At 48.3% G+C, this 20,445-nt stretch overlaps 1 protein-coding gene across 8 annotated transcripts in view; it reads right to left on the reverse strand.

Annotated features, from left to right (window-relative positions):
- Positions 1-20,445, reverse strand: part of PHACTR1 (phosphatase and actin regulator 1) — a 565,269-nt gene that overhangs the window by 43,564 nt on the left and 501,260 nt on the right. For all 8 annotated transcript variants that reach the window (XM_058732981.1, XM_058732982.1, XM_058732978.1 and 5 more), the window contains 2 exons: positions 6,171-6,415; positions 2,915-3,071 (listed from right to left, as the gene is read on the reverse strand). In XM_058732981.1, coding sequence (XP_058588964.1) covers positions 2,915-3,071; positions 6,171-6,415 — 402 coding nt within the window. The remainder of the gene's footprint in view (positions 1-2,914; positions 3,072-6,170; positions 6,416-20,445) is intronic.

Genomic DNA, 20,445 nt, shown 5'->3' on the forward strand with positions numbered 1-20,445 from the left:
GCCACAGCCCCGCAGCAAACTCAATGCAGATTCCTAACATTCTTTTAGCGACTTTTTCGATAATTAAGCTCACAAATGGCGGAAGGTGATCAGATGACCTAATCTGATCCCCTCGGGTTAGGGAGTGAGGGCCCAGGGAAGGCAGGTGCCTGCTCAGGAAACTGCAGAAACCAGAGCTAGAACCCAAGGTTCCTGTCCTACAACTAGTTCTCTCCACCACTGTCACCTTCTGGTTCTCAGAAAGTCCCTTCCATTCGGCCCTGGCTCCGGGATAAAGGAGTGGCTGTGAGCACAGAGCTGGGTTCTCATTCTAAAGGGAACGGTCTCGAAAACTCCTTGGGTGTGAATCAGTGGCTGCACTATGTTGAAGGTGGGCTTGAGATGCAGACTGGCCTGGCCGCTGGAGACCGTAGTAATCAGCCCGCTAAACACTTCTGACAATCCTCTCTCTTTAAGATCCACTTTCTACAGTCTGGCTAGAGATGCCCGGGGTCTTACCGCAAGGAAATCAACTCCCTAGCTGGAAGAGGGAGCCAAGACGGGGTGAACTTGGAGCAAGGATGCCGGCCAGCTCAACACCTCAAATATGCCCAATGCTGCCCTCCCTACCCCCCTCTTTTTCCCCCGGGCCACCATCAGGGTGAAAGAGGCTGGCGAATGGTAACCTTCAGTGGATTTTAGGAATTCCAGGCAGTAGCTAAGTGTTGTTAGAAGAGGAAGGGTTGGGAAGGGTTGATGTTCAAGGATAACTTGAACTTGATGTTCAAGGGTTGATGTTCAAGGAGGACTTTTTCCGGCACGTGCATGGTCTGGGTCTCTTCCCATCTGCTGGCCGGTCATGGCAGCCAGATGGGAACTTGGGTTCAGGCAGGAGAAGTTGGGGGCTGTCTCCCTTTTGGGGAGTATGTTCTGGGACAGCAATTTCCTGTTTCACTTCGTCGCTTACCTCCAGGTGGAACACCTCTACAATGGGTAAGCAGAGAAGCCAGCCATACATCTGCTTTCTACACCGCGCACCCCCACCCCCCCCCCTTTCCCCAGTGAAGATGCCACCCTGGGTGGGCAGATGTCCTGGCTTCTCCCTGACATCATGTCCCCCAGAGAACTCCCCCATTCCCCCCCTCACATGCCTGGGCTCTGCTTGTTCGGCAGCAAAGCCAGGGAAGTGGGAAGTGAGGAGAACAAACACAATAAAGGGTGCTGACCCTTGGCATGAGGGAGCTACCCTTCGAGAAGATGGGCTGGGCTCAAGAAATGGCTCTTTCTTTCTTCCCCGAGTCCCACCAAGGGCCGGCCCTATCTGTATTAGGTGCAAAACGGAACAAGCTGGCTCAGGAAGCAGCCCACACCTATAGCCACCCATCCCACCCCCAGAAAGAGAAGCTGGTTATACCCTGGGAGTGGCGCCGTCTCCAGGAGGGATGATAATAGGGAGGAGGCTCTGAGCAGTTGCTGAAGGAGGAGAATGAGGACAAGGGGTGAGAGCTGCATGGACAGAAATGTCTGTTGCATGAAAGGAACAACGTTTAACGAGCCAACGATGGGACAGGCTCTCCGGGGCGCTGGAAGGAGCCGTCACCACAGTTTTCAGAGAGATGCGGATCACTAAACTCCGAACGGGTTACCGCATTCGATATGCCTGTGCGAGAGGCAGGTGGTGACCGATTTGCATCCTAGGACTCTAAAGGCGGCAGAAGGGAGACCATATCGTCCATCAGCATCCGACGAGTTACACAGCCCTGCACCAGTGAAACAGCATCCTCCAGACCGAAACCAAGTTGACCACGAGACAGGAGCTGCCCCGGAAGTAAAGAACTAAATCCGCTGGGAGGGGAGAATACCAGCACGCTGCTGGGTGACGGCTACGCCTCTGTTAGCTCTTTATACACCACTTTCCTCACTTGTCCTTGAGGAGACCACGAAAGCTACCTGCCGGACTTGATGGGAGGAGAAAACGAAATAATAACAGATGACTGAGTGTGTACTGTGGGCCAGGGATGGGCCTGAAGGCTTTCCTTATGCTTCTGAATTCTTGCAACTCCCATTTTACCAATGCAGAAACACAGGCGGAGAAGAAAGGTGACTCACTCAAGGCGACTGTGCCAAGAGGCAGAGCACAGCCCAAACCCTGGGCACAGCGCCTCCTACAAGGGAAGGGGCTCCGTGTGCCAGCTCCTAGAACAGAGAGGCGGTGTCACGCACGTGGCCAAGAGGGGGCGCTCTGGAGCCATTCTGTGCAGCACCGCACACAGGGTAACTACAGGTCTCCACCCCTGGTGTGCTCCTCTGTAAAATGGGCACACAGATGCCCATTTCGTAGCGAGGCTCAAGGACTAAGTGACTCAATACGCGCAAAATGTGTAGGAGAAAAGCCAGGCCCATAATACACGCTCTGCTAGCGTTAGCTGATACATCAACATGCCCTAGGTTATAAACACACGCACGGGTGTTTAACACACGATTGTAACATGCTTGCTACACCTATGTCTGTAATAGCTGCAAATACGAGCCACTGCTCAGGTTAGCAACGAGGCCCGATTAACCTGTGGTCCCCTCTAGCTGCACAGCGTAGCAGAAAATGTATTTATCTCACTGCTTTGGGCCTCGCCAAGCCACAACCCCTACGGATGCAGGCGGTCCCATCTTATTGGATGGTGGTGCTTCTTCACGGGCGGTTATTCGCCCTGGAAAGCTGCCGTTTCGGCTTCTCCCTGAACCTTTATTCAAGTCAAATTCCCAAGATCTGGTTGAGTCTTGAAGGGGAAGGGACTATAAAAGCAACCCTGGAAAAGTGGAAAGCTTTCTGGGGACCTTTCCGGCCGGCAGCTGTTCAAGGGGCACCCGGGCCTGACCTGGGGATGGAAACTGGATTCTACTCAAGGCCGCGGAGCTGACGGCCGGCGGGCTGACCTACCTCGTGAGCTTGCTGCCGATCTGCTGCCTCAACTCCAGTCTCTCTTCATCTGTCTGCCTGGGGAGGATGTTCTTCTCTTCCAGCTCCCGCTTGGAGGGCCTGTTGCTGAGTTTGATGGCTAAGGAGTCCTTCCTGCACACCTTCATGGCCAGGGAGGCTGCAGGAGGGAGAAGCGAGTCATTAATGCTGATGCAAACCTGCCTGTCCTCCTCTGCGAGGCTGGGCCTCAAGGTTAAAGGCAGGAAGGCCGACATAATGGGTTTAACACCCGGGGCATGGCTAAGGCCTCATTCAAAGCGCTCATTGATAGAGTTCCCGAAAGCAGCAGGTTCCAGGTGCCTTGCAGGTGAGGAGCACAGGGGGAGCCTGTGATTGGGTCCCAGCTCCCCCAGGAACCCCCAGCGGGCAGGCAGCATCACAAAGGAGGGCTGGCGGGGCCTGGGGAGTGCAACAGAATGCAAGACAGAGTGGTCAGAGGCCCTGAGGAGCTGTGGGATCTTCGAAGAGGAGAAGGGGCCGGTGTTGGCGGGACAGAGGCCACTTGGGGCCAGCAGTGGCTGGCGGCCCTCTGCAGGGGGAAAGCCTTTGAGATGATGGAGAAGCCAGGTAATCGCAGGAGACAGCTGGAGGGGACCCTGGGGTGTGTGAAGGAAAGTATAGTTGGGCAAAGTTGGAGGAGTTTGGGGCAAGAGTGGAGGCAAGATCATTCCAACAGGGAACATTCTGGGATTGAGCCGAGGAGAGGGATTCCTTATGCCTGGAATGCATCTATGGTTCTCAACCAAGGGCGATTTTGCATTTCCCTACCCCCACCAGGGACAGACTTGGCAAAGTCTAGAGATATTTTCCAGTTGTCAAAACTGGGGTCTTGGGGGGGGGGCGGGAGGGTGCTCCTGGCATCTAGCGGGCAGAGGCCCGGGGTGCTGCTGAACATGCTACGATGCACAAGGTAACCCCCCCAGTGAAGAATGATCTGGTCCAATGTCAGCGGTGCCGAGGCTGAGAACCCGTGGTATAAATCGTTCAATTCTCCAGGCAGGAAACGGTGAGCAGAGGCTGGGAGCCACTCCCACTCAGGGGTCCCCTGGGCTTTGGTGGCCCGTCTGTGGTTCTCTCTCTTCGATGTTATTTCCACCACCTCATTGCTTGCTCACCAGGCCTCTTCCCAGCTCTCCAGTTCAGCTAGCTGTCTGAAGCCTGGTGTGCGTAAAGCCAACAGCGAGAGGCTGGGAAGTTCCATGTTTGGGGGGGGGGGTTCCTTTAGATTTTATTTAATAGTGCTGGTCTTTCTTCCTCCACTGGTCTTTTTTTTTTTTTTTTTTTTTAACATTTATTCATTTTTAGGGGCATCTGGGTAGCTCAGTCGGTTGAGCATCTGACTTTGGTTCATGATCTCATGTTCGTGAGTTTGAGCCCCACGTTGGGCTCAGTACTGACAGCTCAGAGCCCGGAGCCCGCTTCAGTTTCTCTGTCTCTCTCTCTCTCTCTCTCTCTCTGATCCTCCCCTGCTCACACTCTGCCTTTCTCCCTCAAAAAAAACATTCAAAAAAAAGAATTTTACCATTTATTCATTTTTGAGAGACAGAGAGAGATAAAGCATGAGTAGGGGAGGGGCAGAAAGAGAGAGGGAGACACAGAATCTGAAACAGGCTCCAGGCTCTGAGCTGTCAGCACCGAGCCCGACACGGGGCTCGAACCCACCAATGGTGAGATCATGATCTGAGCCGGAGTCAGATGCTCAAATAACTGAGCCACCTAGGTGCCCTGGTCTTTTTATTTTATTTTATTTTATTTTATTTTATTTATTTTATTTTATTTTATGTTTGTTTATTTTTGAGAGAGAGAGCATGAGCGGGGAAGGGGCAGAGAGAGAGGAGGACAGAGGAACCGAAGGGGGTTGTGCACGATCAGCACGGAGCCCATGGTGGGGCTCGAACTCAAAACAGTGAGATCATGACCTGAGCCAAAGTCAACTGCTCAAGCGACTGAGCCCCCACTGGACTTAGAATAAGGGCCTGGGAATGAGACCTAGCGGGCATCAAATCCTAGCACTGCCTCTTAGACAGATGTGAGGCTCTGGGCCAGTTCCTTTCCTCTCTTTATTCTTCCTTATCTGTGAAATGGGACCACAGTACCCATGCCACCGGGTGTTGTAAGATGCACATAAGAGAATAAGATTTTAGCATACTGGCAGGCACACAGTATGTATTCAGTAAAAGGTTGCTATTATGGAACTTCATTAAAAAGTTGACCAAATAGGGGTGCCTGGGTGGCTGAGTTGGCTAAGCACCTGACTCTCTCTTTTTAAAATTTTTTTAATGTTTATTTATCTTTGAGACAGAGAGAGACAGAGCATGAGCAGGGGAGGGGCTGAGAGAGAAGGACACAAAGAATCCAAAGCAGGCTCCAGGCTCCGAGCTGTCAGCAAAGAGCCCGACGTGGGGCTCGAACTCATGGACCGTGAGATCATGACCTGAGCTGAAGTCAGACGCTTAACCGACTGAGCTACCCGGGGACCCCAAGCACCTGACTCTTGATACCGGCTCAGGTCATGGTCTCACGGTTTGTGAGATCCAGCCCCACATCGGGCTCTGAGCTTGCAGCACAGAGCCTGCTTGGGATTCTCTCTCTCTCTCCCTCTCCCTCTTCCCCTCCCCTGCTTGCTTTCTGTCTCAAAATAAACAAACATGAAAAACTTACAAAAAAGAAAAAAAGCTGACCAAATAATCAGTGTATACTCACTTAACTACAATTTACTATTCACGGCCAGAAGGACAGCTTTGGGGCTTTGCTTTTTTTTTCCCCCTTGCTTCGCTTGGGTCTTGGCGCAGGTGAAGGCCTTAAATGCAAATTTAAATTCAGGCCTTCTGGAACACTGAGGTACGTTTACAAATGAATTTGTTGCATACACAGTGGCTAGTATTTCTGAGTACTTTGTGGACTGGAACTGAGTTTCAGGGTCCCTGCCTCATTTTTTTTTTTTTTTTCCAGAAAGGGGGTCGGATCCCAAGGGAAGCAATCGTAAGAGGAAAAAGCCACCTAGGAGATAAGAAAGGGGCAGCGTGATGGTGCAAGTTTTGCAGCTATGAGGGTCCCTGGGGGACATTTAGCCTTTTATCTTCCTCACTGAGCTGCCCTATGACCCCGGGCCAGTGGACGCCCGGATTGGAACCTGGAGCGGCGGGCAGCTCCCCCCATGAGCCCTGCCCTCCCCCCTCCCCGCCCCGGGGGAAGAGCTGGGGGGGCAGGTACCCACTGGTATACAGAGAGCTGTCACCCTCCTCCTCCTCCTCCTCTTCCTCTTCTCTTGTGTAGAGGCAGGAAGAGTCTTCGTAGTCAGATTCATGAGGCACGTTTTCTTTATTGTCATCACATTCAATCACGACGGTTGGCACTTGTCTTATTTCCGGAAGGCCCAGAGGTCCTGCTTTTGTGACGCCATCAGCGGAGTGCAAAGCAGAGCTGTGGTAAGAAGTGGAACAGGGGACCCGCTGCTCAGAGCTGTTCGAAGGCAAGAAGCAGAGAGACCGTTAATTCTGGCGAACACGTCGCATAAATGCATCAGAACCTTTCTAAAACTCCGATGTCCCCGTCCTCAGGGACGAAGGGGCTGTCAGCACAGAGCCCGATGCGGGGCTCAAACCCATGAACCATGAGATCATGACCTGAGCTAAAGTCAGACACTCAACCAACTGAGCCACCCAGGTGTCCCAGGAGACTGAAATAATTTTGAATGTCATGGATGGAGACGTAGAGGAAGAGTAGAGGCGGGACCACGAGGCTGGAGATGCATGTGTGACCATCAGGGCCAACAGGTCCCTGGATGCCTTAGAGGGATTTCTCTCCCAAGGACAGTGTCAGACTCTCAGCAGCCACCGGTCATGTCAGTCTGGTTATTTCGTAGATCAGTTGTCCAGGGGACAATGATGACGTTCTTGGCTTTACCTCTTAAATTGAACCCATTCAGATAAAATATATATTTTAATTAAAAATGGTTTTGGGGCGCCTGGGTGGCGCAGTCGGTTAAGCGTCTGACTTCAGCCAGGTCACGATCTCGCGGTCCATGAGTTCGAGCCCCGCGTCAGGCTCTGGGCTGATGGCTCGGAGCCTGGAGCCTGTTTCCGATTCTGTGTCTCCCTCTCTCTCTGCCCCTCCCCCATTCATGCTCTGTCTCTCTCTGTCCCAAAAATAAATAAAAAACGTTGAAAAAAAAAATTAAAAAAAAAATGGTTTGCTTCATTATGAAAACCATTTAAGTTCACTGTAGGCAAATTAGGAAGTGCATAGCAAAAATTAAAAAAAAAAAATGGGGCACCTGGGTAGCTCAGTCGGTTAAGCTTCCGACTTCAGCTCAGGTCATGCTCTCACGGCTTGTGAGTTTGAGCCCCGCGTCGGGCTCTGTGCTGATGGCTCGGAGCCTGGAGCCTGCTTCCGATTCTGTGTCTCCCCCTCTCTCTCTCTCTGCCCCTCCACCCACTCACACTCTTTCTCTCTCCTTCAAAAATAAATAAATGCTAAAAAAATTTAAAAGACAGAAGGCTCCAAATTGTCTCAAGAGGATGAAGAAAGGAGAAAGATCATGCAAAGGTAGGTAAGAGATTCAGCCTCATGGCTAGGCTGTGATAAACAAGAGGCCGTGGTTTCTCCTCCTTCACAACAGGTGCAGGGGAGACTGAGGCCTCGAGGAGGACAGGACCGTAAGGAGGGCCCGCTGGCCACGGTGGCAGGTGCGAGGCATCAGGCCACCCACCTCGTGAAACAGGGACTGGTCATGGTGATCGGCGAGCACCTGTTGGGGGCCCTCGAGATACTTCTGAAGACCCCGCCTGGCCAATCACTTTATCTTGCTGAAGTATGCATCTAGCAGGTGATAGAATGTCTAATTTACCACAAGGATAGACAAAGGATAAAAAAGGTGCCTCCCGGGGAAGCGAGGTGCATCCATCAGAAGGGTCTGATTCATAAATATCCACTGGCTGCCAGCGGTATGTGAGGAAAGGTGCTAGGTAGAAGACAAATACCCAGATAATCCCACACAGCGGGTCACTGGGGAGCCAAAGGGCAGCAAGAAAAAACAAAGGAGAGGAGAGTTAGCTGAGGGGAGGCTGCAAAGTTTGTTATGGGACCTCAGTCTGAGGAGTCAAGATATACACATCCGAGTTCAAGTTTTGCCGCTGACTGTCAAATCTTCACAATGGGCTAATTATTTAACCTCTCTGAGCCCCAGTCTCCTTGGGCAAAATTAGGTAAACCTATCCTAAGAGGAGGGTTCGTGCATGTGACGTGCCTGTAAACGAGGCCCTCTCCTGGTATTTAGAGAAATGGCCTTCTGAGTGGATTCAAAGTACTCTCAGCTTCAGACTGTTCACACCGCTGTCAGGGCAACTTGCCAAAACCCCAGATCGCCTTGCTTCGCCCATTAGGACTCTGAATACCTGCCCCATCCACAAAACCAATGCTCCAAGAGTGACACAAAGGGAAAATCCAGTTAACACCTTATGAGCTATACTAGTCAAGGCCAAGAACTAAAGCAACGTAAACGGACCACCTGATTACATCTGGCCTCCACCCCTGGCGTTTGTGGGCAGGAAGGGGAACACCTAGCCGAACATCAGTCTTAGTAAAGGCTGGTTTTCTATAATAGAGTTGTCACTTAGCAGATCTGCTCCCAGGAAAAGTTCTCACTGTTAAAGGGAAGTGAAAACCATCAGCCTGGGAGCAATAGTTTAAACACAGCACGATGTGCAGGACCCTGCACAACTTGACCCATATTATTATTATTTTTTAAAATGTATTGTTAAGTTGGCCAACACACAGTGTGTAAAGCGTGCTCCTGGTTTTGGGGGTAGATTCCCGTGATTCATCACTTACATACAACACCCAGTGCTCATCCCAACAAGTGCTCTCCTCAATGCCCATCACCAATTTCCTCCATCCACTGCCCCCGCATCAACCCTCAGTTTGTTCTCTGTATTTAAGAGTCTCTTATGGTTTGCCTCTCTCCCTCTCTGTAACTATTTTTTTCCCCCTTCCCTTCCCCCATGGTCTTCGGTTAAGTTTCTCAAGCTCCACATATAAGTGAAAACATGCGATATCAGTCTTTCTCTGACTTATTTTACTCAGCATAATACCCTCCAGTTCCACCCACGTTGCGGCACATGGCACGATTTCATTCTTTCTCATTGCCAAGTAGTAGTCCATTGTATATATAAACCACATCTTCTTTCTTTCTCATTGCCCAGTAGTAGTTTTCTCATTCTTTCTCATTGCCAAGTAGTAGTCCATTGTATATATAAACCACATCTTCTTTATCCATTCATCAGTTGATGGACATTTGGGCTCTTTCCATAGTTTGGCTACTGTTGAAAGCGTTGCTATAAACATTGGGGTGCATGTGCCCCTATGCATCAGCACTCCTGTATCCTTTGGACCCATATTATTAAACCCACCCTCGTTCCCTGTTCCCTGTCTCCATGTAACTTACCCCTCAGCCACATGCAACGACGTGTTACATGCTCTTGGCCTGGAATGTGCTCCCCTCCCACCTCCACGGGGTTAATTTTATGTAGCTTTTAATATCTGCATCAGGCGATGCCTGAGGTGATGCCTATGTTCTCCAGGGACTCCACCACTGCGAAAACTGTGATCATCTGTTTGCTTGCTGCCTCCCCTCCCCAGCCAAGCTGTAGTCTCCTTGAAGGGCAGGCACTTTCATCAATGGCTTAACGACAAAAAGGGGGCATCCTCATCAAATATGTGGAAGAAGTGAGAAAGAGAAGGAAAGGAGGGAGTGGAAAAAGTGAACATTTACTGGTCGGGCTGTCCACTGTTCTAGAAACTTCCACATCTGGCATCTCATTTCATCTTTATAAAACTCGGCAGGAGAAGTGTCATTATCCTTGTTTTAGTAGGCAGGAAAGTGAGGCTCTGGGAGGGCAATTAATAGGCCCGTGAGGACGTACAGAAGGGGGTGGGAATTTGAACTCATCATGTTTTAGTACGCCGTACCTAAAAACTGAATTGGGATACTGGGAAGACTGTGAACTTACATTAAAGACAAACCCCACTAACTGTACATGTGCAAGGTGGAGGAAACGTGTACAAGATAGCATTACTTCTTTGGAAGTATTTTCAATCTTACTAACCAGAGTAAGTAATAGTGTTCTACCTTGCCACAGTCAGGCCACCCTTGGGCACGGAGTTTAAAGGCTTCATCTTGGACGCTGCATTGTAAGGGGTCAGGTTGGGAAAGGGACTCATCTGTTGACTCATCTGAGGACCTCATCACGCTGACTGCCTTGGCCTCTTTTGCCCAAAAAAGGCAGAGGTGAGTAGTTGCAACAGAGCCTCAAATATTTACTATCTGAGCGATCAGAAAATGTTTTCCGAAATTTGTGTGGAACCACAAAAGGCCCCAAAGAGCCAAAGCAATCTTGAGAAAGCAGAACAAAGCTGGGGCGGGGGTGGGGGGATCATAATCCCAGATTTCAAGATATACTACAAAGCTGTATGGTACTGGCACAAAAACAGTCATGCAGGTCAACAGAAAAGAACAGAGAACCCAGAAATAAACCCACACTTTAATGGTCATTCGTCTACAACAAAGGAGGCAAGACTATACAATGGAGAAAAGACCATCTCTTCAATAAATGCTGCTGGGCAAACTCGAGAGCCAAATGCAAAAGAATGAAACTGAATCACTTTCTTACAATATACACAAAAATAAACTGAAAATGGATTAAGGACCTAAATGTAAGACCTGAAACCATAAAAATCCTAGAAGTGAGCATAGGTAGGGCTCTCTTTGGCCTTAGCAACAACTTTCTGGATTTTTCTCCTCAAGCAAAGGAAACAAAAGCAAATTAAGCCATTGGGAATACACCAAAAGAAAAAGCGTTTGCACAGCACAGGAAACCATCAATAAAACAAGGCGACCTACTGGATGGGAAAAGATTATGTGCAAATGACATATCCAACAAGGGGTTAATAACCAAAATATATAAAGAACTTCTACAACTCGATATCAAAGAAACAAACCAATTAAAATATGGGCAAAGGGTCTGAACAGTTTTCCAAAGAAGATATCCGATGGCCAACAGACACCTGAAAAGATGATCAACATCATTTGTCATCAGAGAAATGTAAATCGGAACCACAATGGGGTATCACCTTACACATGTCAGAACGGTGTGGCAAAAAATACAATACATGAAAGTAACCTAGGTGTCCCTCAATAGATGAATGGATAAAAAGGATGTGGTATATATGTCTATATAGAGAGACAGACATATATCTGTATCTCCACAATGGAATAATGCACCGCCATAAAAAAGAGTGAGATTTTTGCTGTTTGCAACAACATGGATAAACCTGGAGGGTATTATGCTAAGTGAAAGAAGTCAGGGAAAGACAAATACCATATGATTTCACTTATACATGGAATCTAAAAACCAGAACGAATAAGCAGAAACAGCCCCATGAATACAGAGGACACACTGGTGGCTGCCAGAGGGGAGATGGGTGGGGGGGGATGGGCAAATGGGTGAAGGGGAGTGGGAGGTACAGGCTTCCAGTTATGGAAATGAAGAGGTCACAGGGATGAAAGGACCGCATGAGGAATACAGTCAATGGAAAAACAACAAGCTTTTCTGACCGCTGGCTTAAACCAACGTTTCCTAACCTCGATCACACCTACACTCAGTTCGTGTGTGTGTGTGTGTGTGTGTGTGTGTGCGCCCGCCATATTTGAAGTCCATTTATACTATTTTATTTTTTTTATTTTAGAGACAGAGTGCACGTGAGCGGAAGAGGGGCAGAGAGAGAGAGAGAGAGGCAGAATCGTAAGGAGGCTTCATGCTCAGTGTGGAGTCCGACGCAGGGTTTGATTCCACGATCCTGGATCGTGACCTGAGCCGAAATCAAGAGTCTGAGGCTCATCCGACTGAGCCACCCAGGTGCCCCTCTGTCTCTCCCCCAAATTAAAACATAAATAAAGAACACAAACGCCATTCCAGCCCCATCTTAAGCAACAGCTTTGTAACCACGGGTTTTATGTGCTAATTATTATGTGTGTTTGTAACTTAGGTTAAACTAAATACGCGACTGTTAAAAACTTTTAGAGAAAAGTTGTCCTACGCTCAACTGATGTGCTACCAGGAATGCATATGTCACATTTTAGCTGAATAATGGCCTAGACCAGATTTTCTCGGCATCGGCACGACTCCCATTCGGGCCGGACAGACAACTCCTTGTGGTGAGGGTCACTGCAGGGGGCTTAGCAGCGTCCCTGGTCTCTACCCAGTAGATACCAGTGGCACCTTCTCCAGGTGTGGCAACCGAAAATATCACCTGACGTTGCCAAAAGTCCCTGGGGACCAACTGGGGACCCGGTCAAACTCCTGGAGGAAAAAGCTGACTCATGTAATAACATCCCTTCTAGACCATTCACGGCAAAACTCCTTGGGATGGAGCACTGAGTTTGCTTGGCATTCAGATGGATCTCGTTGCCTGTGGTTTGTGTTCACGGTTCCTCTCCCCAGTTAGCTGCCTGGGAACTAAAACCACAGGTAAACATAAGGCCTCTCATCCCCGCCTCCCGAATGGAACCTTCCTTTACCGTTACCATACTACTGCACACAAAGAGGGTAACAGTTGACATTTTAACAGCTCACCCTGTGCCACATACTGGTTCAGGCAAGCCTCGCAACAACCCTGTTGGGTAGGTACTACTGTTATCCCCCCGTTTTAGAGAGGAAAAGTGAGGCACACGGCCAAGGTCACAGCTGCAGTGGTGCAAGCGTTACCGATCTCAGGCAGTAAGACAGCAGAACCTTACCCCTTACTGACGTCACCGTACCGCTGCCCAGGCAGAAGCGGAAGTCCTGCTATGGCTTTGAACCTTTCCCTGCTTCCAGAACCTTCCCCTCCCCACCATCTCTAGGGCTGCCAGACAGGTCTGATCGGGTACTTCTCCCACTGGTCGAGACTGCTGAAGGGTGTCACTGTCACCGTGATAAAGTCCACCCCCTGTGGCCTGGACTAGGGGGACGCCTCATGAGATGGTCCTATGCTTCCTTTCTCTGTTACTATTCTTCACCCCAGAGCCAGCCACACTGGGCTGCTTGCTGCTTCCCAAGCACACTGGGAGCCTTCCTGCCTCCTCTCTGTTCCTGCCATCGCTCAGGCTCCGAACTATCCCCTCGGAGTGTGGCCTGGGGCATCCCCCTCCCTTCGGGGATAGCTCATGTGCCATTGCTTTTGAGCAACCTTTTCTGACTTTTCTAATAGAAACCAGGCCCTTCTCCCTGCTTCCAGGCCCTGAGCCCACCTCTGAGAGAGCACTGGTCACCTTACGTTGTGATTACGTGTCTACGCATCTACCCCCTGCCCCACCGACCGTGAGCATCGCTGATGGAGGCGGGTTATTAATTATCTTTATCCCCCAGCCCCGTTTTTGTGCATGCTTTTGGAACTGATGGAAAAGTCAGGCAAATATTTGAACTGAAGTCTCCTGGAATCACAGTAGGATGCATTGTATCTATGATTTAATTCATAAAATAACGATCCCCGTGACCTTTAGAGCCTTGCCGTCGTAGGGAAAATATCCTTGTGGAAGGAGAATTAAGGTTTTGGAAACCGTGATCGAGAGAGTGTTTCCCTAAGAAAATAATCTGAGACGAGGCAAAGAGATCTAGGCAAGGAAGAATGTCATGGTACCCACGTGCCTTCCACCTTGGGACTACGTGAGCACAGAACATGTGTAAGAAAGAGTTAAGGTCATTATGTTTTCTAATTAAAAAAAATTTTTTTTAAACATTTATTCATTTATGAGAGACAGGGTGTGAGCAGGGGAGGGGCAGAGAGAGAAGGAAACACAGAATCCGAAGCAGGCTCTAGGCTCTGTGGTGTCAGCACAGAGCCTGAAGCAGGGCTCAAACCCACGAACCGCGAGATCATGACCTGAGCTGAAGTCGGACACTCAACCGACTGAGCCACCCAGCTCATTTCCCATTTTATACTCACGTTTTCCAATTTTATACTCACAGCTCATCAGGTCACTTCCATTAAGACTGTCCAGAGTTAGACTGTCTTGTAAGGTAAGGTAGTTGGGCTAGACGAAATCTAGGTGCTTTCTTCTTCTATGACATTCTATAATGAATTTAAATAAACACCAAAGGCCCTAAATTATTCTCCAGGGATGGGGAAAAAGAGGAGATTCTCTTTCCCCTTCACGTAGCTCCACGTGTTGTAATTTTCTCAGCAAATGTCTTGGGGATGAACACGCGGTGATATTTACGACACATCGGACAGCTGTGCCATTTTGACTATTTCCATTCTACGCATTAAATATAGCAGGGGCTCCACGGCTCAGGATGAAGGAGCAGGGAGCATCCTGCCGAACAATGACAATAGCTAACACAAATGGTCCTTTAAGGGCCCTAGAAAAGTGCTTTGCAAATGTTCATCATCTCATGTAATTTGCACAAAACGCTGCAAAGTTAGGAAGGGTACTGTTATGATCTTACGGACGAGGGCATTACGTTTCTCAGAAAACAAGTGATCACGTGGTTGTGATCACGGCAGGGACATAAACGTGGGTTTATGTCCTGAGCCTGTGCCCTCGGCATCACCCATGCCGTCTTGTCCCAGAGAACCCTTGATGCCGACGATTTTCTTGTACATGTACGTGCTGTGAAATGCAATCTGCACCCCAAATTCCAGAAAACACACTGGGAAACATAATTTTCCACCCATCAAAAAGCAAGATCCTCACAGAACCCAACTACTCTCTTGCTAGGAATTTTGCTTTGAAGAGCCCTAAGGCTATCATGGAACACAGACGCAGGTCTGAATTCTGGACTCAGGCAGTATAATAGTTTCAGGGTGAGTAGGTGTTCAGGCAGAAGAGGACACAAGAGAGAGAATAACTGGGAGGCTGAATAATCCAGCCTTGGATAATGGAGTGCTGTCACTAGAAAGGGGGAATGCAGTGGGTGTCTTGTGGCCACATTAATGCCTATATCACTGAGGGTAGAAAGGCCTCACCATCATCTCGTCCCACTTCCCTGCCTTATTTTTCTTCAGTGCCCCCTCCCTGCTTTAAGCACATTATGTTTTCATCGGTCTCCTCCACTGAAACGTAAGCCCACAAGGATGCGGACGCTGTTTTGCCTTCGTTGACCAAAAATGGTATCTTCCCTCAAGGAAAAAAAAAAAAAAAATGAACCAACAGGAGAGTATAAAGACAAATTTACCTCAAACGGGATGCCTACTGCTTTCAACACACAGAAAACAGAAAACTTCTAAAAGCTTGAGAGCAAAAGGGCAGTCCTACATCAGAAAAAGCATGCGTTTCCAACTCTCTGCTCCTTCGTCGTGGCCCCACGATACATCGCAGAAGTGAAAAGTTTTATTTGCTCACTCAGTCCTATCTCCAAGAAGAATAACACTGATCGAGTCTTTGGAAAATCCGACTCCCCCTTTCGACTCTTATTAAGCCAAGTAGGAGACACACAGACTGAGATTACAAAGGCATCCCTCAGATTTCCATCCACCTCCCCTCCGCCATTTTCCTATCATTTAAATAGTCACATGTTTCTAAGAAATCCTTGGACTTTGAAAATTAAGAGCCTTGTCTTAATGGTAAGGGAGAAACAGCTTTTTTTTTTTTTTTTTTTAATAATTCATAAAGAAATGCATGCCAAAACCTCTACAAGAATTCAGGGTCATGACCACAGCTGGCCTCTTGACAAGAAAGCTTCATAATCATCGCTTTACCTCCATCATGTGGTTAACGGGCAGAGGCACAGAAGGACACTGGGCCTCATCCATGCGTCGGGGGATTATCAAACACCTTTGATACTCTTTTAGGAAAATGGGGACAGGTTTTGAAATTAAAAACCGTCTATTTTAAATCCTAATCTTCCTTGAAAATACTTGGGGACCATTTTATCATCCCTTACTGAAGGAAAACGTGTAATAAGGAGAGACCGCTTTCTGGCATCGGATTTCAGACGCAACGCTTCGTTAAAGTTTTTAAGACGGAGTTAATCTCCTCGAAGGACAGAGAAAATTGATTATCTACAAATGTAACACTGAAAGTGAAATGAGACTTCCCGAGGAAGAGCTTTTGAGTTCTGGTGCCCACGAGTTACAAAGAGAGTCTTCGGAGGGGAGAGAGAACGGTTTTCTTCCTGGAGACCAAAAACGTGTGAGAAATTAGGGTACAAGTTGCAGCGCCCGAGGCTGAAGAGTGACAGAAATAACCACTGAAATCCAAGAAAATCGTTAATCGGCTTCATTTTAGGCAAGCAGGCACGCTTTGTGTGTTTGATCGTGGCCTTCTAAGATAAGAAACTCAACATCAGAGCTTTGTTTTTTGTGGGTTTTTTTTTTTTTTTTTGGTGGGACTTTAGTCAGCAGGAAACTATGCCGTTCTATATATAGACTAGGATCTGAGCCTTCCCGAGTGGAGAATGTGTTTGGAGCCTCTTTCTCCCCAGCAGTGGTGATGAATTTAATTTCATTCATTCACAACCCTTTCTCTGCCCTTTACGAGGACCAGGGACCCACATTTCTGAAATCCTGTCTGGGCTGGGTGTCAGGAAAGAAAACCCTAAGGCACACACAGTCTGACCCGCAGCCCACCCTTCCCAGCATCCTCTGGTCCTGATGGAGGAGCCAAACAGTGGTGGCTTTCTCACACGACTTTGTCCGCAGACACCAGCAGGAGTCTTGGGTCACGCTTGGCTGGATGCCAGGAGGGTAGGACGTGCAGTGAGGAGGCCTATGCTTGAGACCCGGCTGGGCCACTCACCAGGGTCTCACACACCAGGCTTGGTTCCTCATCAGCTGAATGGAGAAACTTGTTTGCTTTCTCAGAGGATAATGCTGGTGTGGTGAGCTTCCTATCGGTCAATGCTGGGGGTGGTGGTTTTAACTAGGGCTATACTTAAACCCTGGCCATTTTTCATCAACCAGTCGTTACGGATATTGCCCATGAATTTATCAAAACACTTCCTTTAGCGTTTTTGTATTTTTTGCCTGAAAAATCTTCCCGGACAACGGTTTCTGAGAAGACCAAAGAATCAACAGTCATGCATCGGGCAAGAGCAGGGCTTCTGCTGACGCACACGTAGGAATTCAGGAGCAGATTCTCTTTTGAAGATATACTTCCCTTTTTTTTTATCCTCTTAAGACTTCAAAAGGTGCCAATGGTTTGCGCGGTCTCATTAACCTTCCTTTTAAGCAGTCTGCTCCTCACCTCGCAGCGCAAGATCGGTCTTGCTCCCAGTGACCTCACCTTGCACTGAAATCACGTCACGCCCCCCTTAGAATGAGAGTTAAATTATAAAACACTGCCGACGTGCCACCACTTGAAGATAAATGTATGCTTCACAAAGATATGACCTAAAGTAAGAGGCTGACGATACCGGTGTTGAGGTCAGGGACAAATACGGTCATCAATACGAGGAGGAAAGTCCTTTCCCGGAAACGCATTTCTTTAAAAACGTACGTTGTTTCATATGTGACGAACAAAACGCTGAACTTCTTCAAACCAGTGCTACTTTATAAGCAAATGACATTTAGGTGCTCAGTTTCATCCTTGCCAGGGCACCAATGTACATCTGCTTACCATCACAGAACACTCTGATTTGTAGACGGAAGCGTTATTAACACAAGCCAATGCGGTAATTAGACTGTTACGGCTACAAAAAAAAACCCTTGGAAATCATCCAGTTCAGGACCATGAATTATTCTTTAGAATTCCCTGTGACCCTGGAGGTCACATGAAAAAAAAGTACTTGTCACCATGGAATGGATTTATCCTAGGACTATGAATCAGCTGTGCCCTTTGAAAGTTCTCTAATTCTGGAATAATGGGATTCGAAAGATCGAAGGAATCTTGGGGGCGGGGGCTACTGATTTCATTTGCTTCTGTCCAAAGTTGAAGTTATTTCTTTTTTTTTTAATATTCTTGACAGGTAGTAACTTAATCCCCAGCTAATATATAAATATAAAAATGGGGACATTACAAGCAAGCACACTAAACTAGTCATATACCTACACTTAGCAATATTATTATTTTAAAGGAAAGGCCACAGATGTTATTGTGTGACTACCACAATGCTTGGCATGTGGTACTCAAGAAGCATTGCTGAGAGTTCAACATGGTTCTGGAAGCCTTTCGGCATCTGGTTGACCATCACTGGTCTGGACTTGCTCATACAGCCATATTCCCAGAAACATTCACATTAGAGCTAACAACCTACTTCAATCTATCTAACATGAGGTTATGGAGTGGGACAGGTCCTGAGCAGAGATCAGGAGAGAAGATGACCATCTACAAACCAAGGAGACAGAGGCCTCAGGAGAAACCAGCCCTGTGACACTTTGATCGTGGACTTCCAGCCTCCTGAGCTGCGAGCACAGAAACTCCTGTTGTTTAAGTGCCCTAGTCTGCGGTCCCTTGTGATGGCCGTCCTCGAAAACAAATTCAGTCATGATCTGATTTTTGAAAAAAAAATTTTTAATGTTTATTTTTGAGAGAGAGAGAGAGAAAGACAGAGTGCGAGCGGGGGGGGGGGGGGGTGGGCGGAGAGAGAGGAAGACACAGAATCCCAAGCAGGGCTCCAGGTTCCGAGCTGTCAGCACACAGCCCGATGTGGAGCTCGAACCCACGAACTGTGAGACTGTGACCTGAGCCGAAGTCGGACACTTAACCGACTGGGCCACCCAGGCCGCCCCATGTCGTGATCTGATTTTTGTTGCACATTGTCTGACTGAAGGGGAAGGAATGGAAACAGGAGACCAGGAGGGAGGGACAGTGGAGGTTAGGCCACTGGGTAGCAGGAGCAGGTACAAAGTGGCTCTCAGTATAGACCTGATAGGATTTGCAGACCCATCAGACATGAAATACAAGATAAAGAAGGGCGTTAAGGGTGACGTCCAGATTTCTGGCCTGAGCATTTGGAAGTATGAATTTTCCTTTTCCTTAATTAAGCAGGAATCCTTTAAAGTGTATTCCCTTAAGGGGCGCCTGGGTGGCTCAGTGGGTTAAGCGTCTGACTTCAGCTCACGTCACGATCTCTCGGTTCGTGGGTTCGAGCCCCACGTCGGGCTCTGTGCCGACGGCTCGGAGCCTGGAGCCTGCTTCGGATTCTGTGTCTCCCTCTCTCTCTGCCCTTCCCCTGCTTGTGCTCTGTGTCCTTCTCTCTCAAAAATAAACAATAAAAAAATTTTTTTTAAAGTTTACTTATTTTGAGAGAGAGACTGCGTGGGAAGGGTAGAAGAGAGGGAGGGATGGAGGGAGGGAGAGGGGGAGAGAGAGAGAGAGAGAGAGAGAGAGAGAGAGAGAGACAGAGAATCCTAAACAGGCTCTGCACCATCAGTGTGGAGCCTGATGTGGGACTCGAACTCCTGAACTGTGAGGTCATGACCTGAGCTGAAATCAAGAGTTGGCCACCTAACCAACTAAGCCACCCAGGCGCCCCTCCCATCGTCATTTTACTAATAGGGAAGCCAGAGGACAAGGAACCGATGAACTGGATTAAGATGAGAAAATTAGTGGCTGATTACGATTTCAGGTCTGAATTCCAGGATTTATGTCAACTAGATCACAGAGCGTACTGCAGATATTAAACACCACATGATACCTGGAATAAAACATCACTTTCAACAAAGATACGAATCATCAGGAAAGGAAACGAAGACCATGGGATTTCAGGAAACCGACAAAAACAAAATCTCCAACAAGACTGGATCAAACCGATTTGCAATGTGCCTTTTAGGGGCCACTGAAGGGTGACTTTCCATGGAATCTGGTGTAACATTCACTACTGCCTCTTGGACACTTTCAGGGCGTGCCATGCAGCAAGACAACTGATTGGATGGACTAAGTCCCTCGTTCTCCATAAACAACCCTAACGAGGTTGCTGGTGGTGTTATTTTCCCTGGTTTACGGATGAGGAATCAAAGGCAAAAAGAAAAGGTGTCAGGTTGAAATCCCAGCAGTTTACGATTTTGGATCCTAGACGCTTACCGTGATGCGGGGGCGGCCTCCAGCTTGGCCACGCAGGCGAGGGCAGCCCCGTGACCTCGGATAAACACGGCCCTCTTCAAGTTTGCTTCAACTTAGTCTCTAGTTCCTTCCCTCCTCCTGTACCCCTCCCCCCCCCGAACGGGTGAGCCAATGCTGTGAGCAACGAACCCCGTGCCACATTTCTGTGTCATTGAGCAAGTTCAGGTTAGAGTAACGAGTAAGAACAGATTTGGAACGGATCGAGAGTGTTCTTGGGAGACCACGAACAAGACGATAAAGGGTCTAGAAGCCATCTCAATAAATGATTATTATAATGAGTTAGGGATTATTCGTGCGGAGGAGAGAAGCCCTTCATAAAGTCAGTGGTAGCTACCTTCAAAGCTTTGGAAGCTTTTCACAGGCAGGGAAAGAAAACTGAGGGGGTATAAGTTATGAGAAGTAAAGCTTTTGACCTAATGTAAGAAATAACTTTGTAATAATCGTACCTTCT

This window comes from Neofelis nebulosa, chromosome 6 (assembly GCF_028018385.1).
Source record: "Neofelis nebulosa isolate mNeoNeb1 chromosome 6, mNeoNeb1.pri, whole genome shotgun sequence".
NCBI classification, from domain to species: Eukaryota; Metazoa; Chordata; class Mammalia; order Carnivora; family Felidae; genus Neofelis; species Neofelis nebulosa.